General features: G+C 46.0%; 1 protein-coding gene across 4 annotated transcripts in view; it reads left to right on the top strand.

Annotated features, from left to right (window-relative positions):
• Positions 1-8,863, top strand: part of PBLD (phenazine biosynthesis like protein domain containing) — a 39,401-nt gene that overhangs the window by 28,594 nt on the left and 1,944 nt on the right. For all 4 annotated transcript variants that reach the window (XM_017513727.2, XM_017513725.2, XM_017513722.2 and 1 more), the window contains 4 exons: positions 2,121-2,230; positions 2,320-2,349; positions 5,994-6,082; positions 6,352-6,530. In XM_017513727.2, the coding sequence (XP_017369216.1) occupies positions 2,121-2,230; positions 2,320-2,349; positions 5,994-6,082; positions 6,352-6,530 (408 nt within the window). The remainder of the gene's footprint in view (positions 1-2,120; positions 2,231-2,319; positions 2,350-5,993; positions 6,083-6,351; positions 6,531-8,863) is intronic.

The following is an 8,863-nucleotide window of genomic DNA, read 5'->3' on the forward strand; positions in this document are numbered from 1 at the left end:
ACCATCTCAAGAAAAAAAAAAAAAGAAAGAAAGCAAGATTGAATACAGGAAGGAATTGAACTGTGGAGTAGTAGCAACAAAGAAAGGCTTAGGCCAAATCCATAGGGAGCTCTGAAGCTGGGCATTTCTTCAAGTAGTATAGTTCCAAGTAGAGGCAAAGAGTCAGGCCTTTTTACCCTCCATGGACCAGTCCCCAAAGCTTGGAAAAGATGTATAACTTTGGGCAAGGTAGCTCTACTCAGCCAAGGGTAACTCCAAGAGAGCGACTCAGCTGAGAGATGTGGGCCACCAGCACACTGGGCAAGCAGGGTCAGGGCCGGGTGTAGGGAGAGCCAGCAAGGCCCCAGGTTGCAGCTGACAGCCGGTGCCTCCCTACACTTTGCACCCTATGGTACTTCCTTGCCTCATGGAGTCCCAGCCCAGAGGCCATGGGTCACATATAGAATATGGATCAGGACCCACCAGAGATGGGGAAATTTGGGCTAAAGGATAAGATGAAGCATCTGTGCGATGAGCTGGAGTGAGAGGAGCAGCATCCCAGGCAGAGGCTAGCAAGTGCAAAGCCCCTGGGGCCTGTCTATATGCTTGGCAAGAGATAAAGTTGAGAGGCCATATAATGTAATTCAATATACATTTCAAAAAGATGATATTGGTAACTGTGGATAGGGGATACATGCAAAGGCAAGCAAACATCCCGAAATGTTTAGGAACTGAGTCTTGAAAAATAGGGTTTATTGAAATTAGATTGAGTGTCTTTTGTTTTTGTTTTTTTGACATGAGTTTTACTCTTGTCACCCAGGCTGGAGTGCAACGGCAAAATTTTGGCTGACTGCAACCTCCACCTCCTGGGTTTAAGCGATTCTCCTGCCTCAGCTTCCCAAGTAGCTGGGATTACAGGTGTCTGCCACCATACCTGGCTAATTTTTGTGTTTTTAGTAGAGATGGGTTTTACCATGTTGGCCAGACTGGTTTCAAACTCCTGACCTCAGGTGATCCACCTGCCTCAGCCTCCCAAAGCGAGATTGAGTGTCTTTTGAAAATTGGACTCCACATGGGTTGGTTTGATGCTAAGGTTTGGAATAATCACACCCTGGAACCCTTCATAGGGCAGTCTTACTGTTAGATGAGCTAAGGTATGAAAAAATGCTTTGTAAATAATAATGTCTTATACCAATTGTAATGAGAAAAATTAAGCTTTGGGTTTCCAAGTGTAAATTTTATGCTCAGTGAAAATTATTAAGCCAAAGTTCTTCACCTTTGACATGTGGTTTAAGTTTTACAGAAATATTAAGGGGGAGAAAAGAATTAGGTCACCATTCTTTGTTTTCATTAAAAATGTTATACACACTTATAAGTAGCCCAAGCTGTATCAGCAACATGGATGCCAGGATTTGTGGTGCATTCTTTTTTGTCTGTGTGTGTGGTTTTTTTGTTTGTTTGTTTGTTTTTTGAGACAGGGTCTCACTCTGTCTCCCAGACTAAAGTGCAGTGGCATTAATCTTGGCTCACTGCAACCTCCACTTCTTGGGTACAAGCGATTCTCCTGCCTCAGCCTCCCAAGTAGCTGGGACTACAGGCATATGCCATCACCCTTTTTTTTTTCTGAGGACAGAGCCTCACTCTGTTGCCCAGGCTGGAGTGCGGTGGCACAATCTCGGCTCACTGCAACCTCCGCCTCCCAGGTTCAAGTGATTCTCCTGCCTCAGCCTCCCGAGTAGCTGGGACTACAGATGCGTGCCACCATGCCCAGCTAAATTTTTGTCTTTTTAGTAGAGACGGGGTTTCACCACTTCACTCCAGCCTGGGCAACGCAGTGAGACCCTGTCTCAAAAAGAAAAAAAGGAGGCTAAGTTAGTAAGGGCACAGTTAGTAAGCAGTAAAGAGCTGGGACCTGAAGCCTTGATGTATGATGCCATATTCAATCAGTTATGTTTTTGGTTCTCAAGTTAGAATCTAGTGAGAGTTTTCTCCATTCTAGACCCCAGCAACCCAAACCTCGCTCCATCACAGAAAAGGATGGCATCGCCAGAAAGTCTAAGACAACGCAAAGGTATTTGAAATAGATATGCATATATATGACAAAAGTTTATTTCCTATTTCTTGATTTCTGTTTTGGCCAGAAAATATGAATAGCACGCTCTCATTTGTCACTCTGAGTGGGGAACTAAAGGCCAGACAAGCAGAGGATGGCATCATTCTGGACTTGCCTCTTTATCCAGCCCACCCCCAGGTCAGCTCTTTGTAATTATTGCCCTAAGGTGTGTGCAACCGACAGCTCTCCTGCTTTATAATAATTTTATTTTTTTTTCTCCCATCTAGAACTTCCATGAAGTAGAGGATTTGATAAAGGTTGGTAAAAAGAATGAAACCTGAGCCTAGTTATTGGTTATTGTTTGCACAGAAAGATTTAGTACCATTTGATCCCCAAAGACAGGTCTTCTACCAATATAAATGTTACAGTGTTTCAAGTTTGAATTTTATTTATTTTTATTATTATTATTATTATCATTTGTCTTTTTTTTTTTGAGACGGAGTTTCACTCTTGTTACCCAGGCTGGAGTACAATGGCGCGATCTCGGCTCACCGCAACCTCCGCCTCCTGGGTTCAGGCAATTCTCCTGCCTCAACCTCCTGAGTAGCTGAGATTACAGGCACGCACCACCATGCCCAGCTAATGTTTTGTATTTTTAGTAGAGACGGGGTTTCACCATGTTGACCAGGATGGTCTCGATCTCTTGACCTCGTGATCCACCCGCCTCGGCCTCCCAAAGTGCTGGGATTACAGGCTTGAGCCACCGCGCCCGGCCTCAAGTTTGAATTTTAATATTCATTCTGTTTGGTGAGAAGGTTGACCAGTTTTTCTTGGCTCCTGATTGCCAGTGCTGGCCCCCATGGTAGGGTGGAGGGAAGAGACACTGTTGTGTGGCAGGCTGAAAGCCACAAAAGAACCAATAGAGGTGGCGAAGAAGACGGAGAATAGGATGTCTTAAGGAAATGTAAGTTTCTGGGAGGAGACCAGCTTTTAGGGAAATGAAGGGATATTGAATGTCTGTGCTTCTCTAGCTAGAAGGAGAGGAATAGAGGAATGGGCCCAGAGCATCTCTATGCAAGTTCAGGTGTGAAAGTTGGGAATTTCTGGCAGAAAGAGATAATCCCATAAAATCCATACACACAAGGTGGAGGGAAAAAAGATGGAAGCTTCCTGGCAGCTGTCAGTGTCCCCAGTTTCTGTAGTAAAGGATGGAACCGAGGTGGGGGAGGGACGTGCTTTGATGGAGGAAACCAAGAAAGCATGAGTATCTTGCAGAGAAGACGATGCGGGACATGGGCTCCTCATGGGGTCTGTGTGGGCATGGGGCTTAAATATTAATGATGATGAAACATTTGAGAGTCTCTCTGTGTGCAGTGCCACTTGCTGAGCATTTCACTTGCATCGTTCATTTAATTCTCAATGTTTCGCAGTGAGGTGGGCACTGCAGTTGTCCTACGGAGGTTCTGCAGGGCCAGAGCAGCCCTGGATGACCAGGTGCTTGGTGTGTAGAGAAGAGAGGACCCAGGTCAGGACCAGGGCAAGGGCTGTCATGAGAAGAATGATTCTGTAGCTTAGTCTATTGTGAGTACTACTGGGGTATTTCTCAGTGAATTTTTAACTACAGCATTTGGAATCTCTTTAGTGTTTGGCTTTATCAATGTTTTCAAAGAATATAAACAAATAAGCACGATGGATCCTGATTTTATACTCAGCCCCACCCATGGCTTGGGTTTCTGGAGACACGCCAAATTTAAAAACAAACAAACTGCTTTAAACATACTGGTAAGAAAGTGGGAAAAAATTTATAATGGCAGACCATGTTCATGGTAGAAAGAACTTAACTTAGCCTCAGAGTCAGCATTTATTAAATGTGATAATAAAGGGTTGTAAGTATTGTCATTTTGTGTTCTTCCCTAGAAACTGGCAGTAAGATTCCCAGCCGATAATTAAACTTTTTTTTTTTTTTTTTGAGACGTAGTTTTGCTCTTGTGGCCCAGGCTGGAGTGCAATGGTGCAACCTCGGCTCACCGAAACGTCTGTCTCCTGGGTTCAAGCAGTTCTCCTGCCTCAGTTGCCAGTAGCTGGAAATACAAGCATGTACCACCATGCCCAGATAATTTTGTATTTTTAGTAAAGATGGGGTTTCTCCATATTGGTGAGGCTGAACTTGAACTCCCAACCTCAGGTGATCTGGCCACCTCGGCCTTCCAAAGTGCTGGGATTACAGGCATGAGCTACCGTACCTGGCCTTAAACTTTTTTTTGACATGAAGTTTTACTTTGTAGCCCAGGCTGGAATGCAGTGGCATGATCTCAGCTCACTGCAACCTCCGCCTCCCAGGTCCTGGTTCAAGCAATTCTCCTACCTCAGCCTCCCAAGTAGCTGGGACTACAGGCATGAGCCACCGTGCCCAGCTAATTTTTGTATTGTTTAGTAGAGATGGAGTTTTACCATGTTGGCCAATCTGGTCTTGAAGTCCAGACCTCATGATCCACCTGCCTCCGCCTCCCAAAGTGCTGGGATTTAATCAACGTAGGAACACATGCAGATAAGGGCAGGGTTTGAGAGACCTGCAGATAAGGGCAGATAAGGACAGGGTTTGAGAGACCAAGGCTCTGGAGAACAGATGGGATCTGGCTATACGTAGAATTCCCATATCTTGAGGAAGTGACGTTGGTCAGCCCATAGTCACAGAGGGAGAAAGCTCAAGTACCACCCCAGGCAGAAGGAATTCTGTCTGTGGGAACTGGAGTATCTTGGCCTCTAACAAGGTTTAGAGAACCTGAAGCCACCTAGCAATTACCATACAACTACTGCGTAATTAGCATCTGCTGGGCCTGGCAACTGGGAGTGGTGCCAAAGGATGACTTGGTGTGGGAAGGGGTTGTCGCCTCGTAATCTCCCTCAGTGCTCCAAGCCACCCTCAAACAAGCATATGAACAAATGATGTTCCTGGATTGCAGCAAGATTATGTGCAGTCAGGTAGACTAAACCAAGGTATCCTGAGAGCATGTTGTTATTGATCTGTCACATACAATCTGAAAGTGGTGTGCTTGCCAAGCAGAGCAGTGTAAGACGAGTCCTCTAGTCCTTACTTCCAGTCAAACTGCTAGTCCTGAGTCCTTGCCATGTGGAATGTTCTAATTGCTGCTGCAGGAACTCACATGAATGATTTCATTTAATCCTCACAGCTCTAAGAGGTAGACATAAGGCCTCCCATCTCCAAAGATAGTGGTCAGTAGGGATTTAGAGCTTTTTCTCTGACCTCAGACCTGGGTCAAGGATTGTGTGTGTGTGTGTGTGTGTGTGTGTGTGTGTGTGTGTGTGTGTGTGTGATCTTTGGCCTTTCTCTTTCTCCTTCTCTGTGGGGAGAATACCTACTTGAAGGAGCTGTGCATTAAGGTACATAATAGGCACTTGTGAGCAATGCCTGTGTTTTTTGTTTTTGTTTTTTGAGATAAAGTCTCTCCCTGTCTCCCAGGCTGGAGTGGAGTGGTGCAATCTTGGGCAAGTGATTCTTGGTTCATCAGGTTCAAGTGATTCTCTTGCCTTAGCCTCTGAAGTAGCTGGGATTACAGGCATGCACTACTGTGCCTGACTAATTTTTTAATTTTTAGCAGAGACGGGGTTTTACCATGCTGGCCAGGCTGGTCTTGAACTCCTGACCTCAGGTGATCCACCTACCTCAGCCTCCCACAGTGCTGGGATTACAGGTGTAAGCCACTGTACCTGGCTGCAATGCCTGTTCTGAGGCTCACAGAGGCGTCTGTGGTAGCCAGGAGACTGATCATCCTTGGGCAACAGCTTAAGCTCTGAAACTGCATTAACGCTCTTGGGGGCTGGAGACAATGGGTATGCTTGGCTCACAGTGGATGCTCAGTGAGAGCTCATTCCCCATTTCAGGGGATCAACGACTTGACCCAGGGCATGCCCCTGAGGAGATTTTGGTCTGTCTCTACAGACTGCCATAGGCAACACACTGGTCCAGGACGTCTGTTATTCTCCAGATACCCGAAAGCTCCTCGTCCGCCTAAGTGACACTTACAACAGGTAAGATTTTTGGCTGCATCAGCACTTTGGGGAGGGCTGACTGCCCAGATTTGTAGCTCTGCCTTGGTCTGGCTGTGCTGTGTGCAGTCAAATCATGATTTATGCAGCCAGAGTGTTTCTTTCCCTGGTCGGAAGACATTACCACTTGTTCTTCCCTCCCCTCCTGCTGAGCTGCTTGAGCAAGCTGCACCCCGGCCTGTTTTACAGAGTCTGTCTGGCGAGTGGGCTGTGAAATGGGTTTGTCCTAATCCATCTCGTTTATGAACAAGGTCATTTCTGGAGAACCTGAAAGTGAACACAGAAAATCTGACGCAAGTTGAAAACACAGGGAAGGTGAAAGGACTTATTCTTACCCTCAAAGGAGAGCCTGGTGGGCAGACCCAAGCATTTGACTTTTACTCCAGATATTTTGCACCGTGGGTTGGTGTGGCTGAAGACCCAGTGACAGGTACTTTTTACTTGAGCTCAAGGGAGGGTAAAACAATGGAAGAGGAGGATTGCAAATAGTTATTTAAGTGCACTTCCTGTGACCTTTCAGGTGGCATGGGTTTTGAGCTGCCTTGTTCCTCTATCTCTCCCCCTCCCTGCCATCCCTTCACTGAAGTCTCACAAGAAAAACAAAATAGAGCAGGCAGATAGCAGGGAGTGTCAGACAGCCTGGGTTTACATTACTAGCTTCGAAGCTCTTGACCTTGAGCAAGTGACTTGACTTTCAAAAGTCTCAGTTCCCTCCTCTATAAATTGTGTGTAATACCTCATAGGGCTATAAAAACACAATGCATGTTAAGGGCTTAATACAGTGCCTGGCACATGGTAAGTGCCCAATAACTACTAGCTATTTTATTTCATGATTATGTTTGTTTTTTTTTGAGACAGAGTCTCACTTCATCACCCAGGCTGAATGGAGTGGCATGATCTCAGTTCATTGCAACCTTGGCCTCCCAGGTTCAAGTGATTCTCTTGCCTCAGCCTCCCAAGTAGCTGGGACCCGCCAGCACACCCGGCCAATTTTTCTGTTTTTAGTAGAGATAGGGTTTAACCATGTTGGCCAGCCTGGTCCCGAACTCCTGACCTCAAGTGATCTACCCTCCTCGGCCTCCCAAAGTGCTGAGATTATGGGCATGAGTCACTGTCCCTGGCCAACTACTAGCTATTTTAATAATAACAGCAAAACTATCTCCTTGAGCCAACAACTCTAGATTATTCACTGGAAGCAGAGGGATGGAGTCAAAAATGGGCAGAAATGTTATGACTTCTACTCTCACCCTCTTTGGGAACAGTGAGCTGAGCTGCAAAGGACAAGAATGCTTGAAGTGGGAGGATGGTGGGTGGGATGACGAACGGGGCCACAGGGGTTGAATAGAGCCTTCAAGACCCCTGTTCTGGTCAGGTGGCAGGGCTTGGATGGCTCAGTTACTCTCTGAGGAACAAAACACATGAAATTCAAAACTCAACAACAAGCACTTCTAAAGACTCAGGAAAATACCCAGCAACATCCCAACAGTCCAACTTCCCCATGGAAGAAAAGTTCTGAGCAGATTTGTACATACATGCACAGCTGCTTCTCAAAGATTCTAATTGGCCCAGAGTGCAAGTTTTTTTTTCCTGTAGTAATGCTTTTCTAGAGTGTAAAGATCCTTGGACTTTGATGACCAACCATCTGGGTTTGCTTGAGACTGAAGGGTTTCTCAGGATGCAGAGCTTTCGGTGCTAAAACCAGGATGGTCTCGGCCAACCGGGATGGTTGGTTGCGTTACTTGAACAACCCATGACACTTTTTTTTTTTTGAGTCAGAGTCGCACTCTGTTGCCTGGGCTGGAGTACAATGGCACGATCTCAGCTCACTGCAACCTCTGCCTCGCAGGTTCAAGAGATTCTCCTGCCTCAGCCTCCCATGTAGCTGGGATTACAGGCACCTGCCATCATGCCAGGCTAATTTTTTGTATTTTTAGTAGAGACAGAGTTTTACCATGTTGGCCAGGTTGGTCTCAAACTCCTGGCTTCAGGTTATCCACCCACCTCGGCCTCCCAAAGTGCTGGGATTACAGGTGTGAGCTACTGCACCCAGACCTATAACACTTAATATGTTTTCCTAAATGAGAGGCTTTTCCTCTCCATCTTTTTCTCCCCCAAATATTTTTCTGTCAGTTATTGCTGTATATTTTGTTTTTTCATTTTAAAATCTAATCTCTGATCTAAATCCAGAGTACAAAAGTGAAAACAAACCTCGCTAAAAAGGAAGTTCTTTTGGCACCAAAAGCTCAGGAATGTTAGCTTGGTGGAAAATTTAGCCTTTTAGCCAGGTGCGGTGGCTCATGCCTGTAATCCCAGCACTTTGGGAGGCTGATGTGGGAAGATTCCATGGGGCCAGTAGTTTGAGATCAGCCTGAACAACATAGGGAGACCCCATCTCTACTAAAGAATTAAAAAATAATAAAAGAAAAGAAAATTTAGCCTTTTTTTCCGAGTTTCCACCTTTCTTTGCGTATGCACTCTGGGAAGAAGGAGATACTTTCCCTGGAAAGATGTAGAAAGATTTATACAAGGTTGGGCATGATGGCTCATACCTGTAATCCCAACACTTTGGGAGGCTGAGGTGGGAGGATCTCTTGAGCTCAGGAGTTCAAGACCAGGCTGGGCTACATGGCAAAACCCCATCTCAGGGCTGGGCGCGATGGCTCACGCCTGTAATCCCAGCACTTTGGGAGGCCAAGGCGGGTGGATCACGAGGTCAAGAGATCGAGACCATCCTGGTCAACATGGTGAAACCCCGTCTCTACT

Source organism: Cebus imitator, unplaced genomic scaffold (assembly GCF_001604975.1).
Source record: "Cebus imitator isolate Cc_AM_T3 unplaced genomic scaffold, Cebus_imitator-1.0 Scaffold499, whole genome shotgun sequence".
Classification (NCBI taxonomy): domain Eukaryota; kingdom Metazoa; phylum Chordata; class Mammalia; order Primates; family Cebidae; genus Cebus; species Cebus imitator.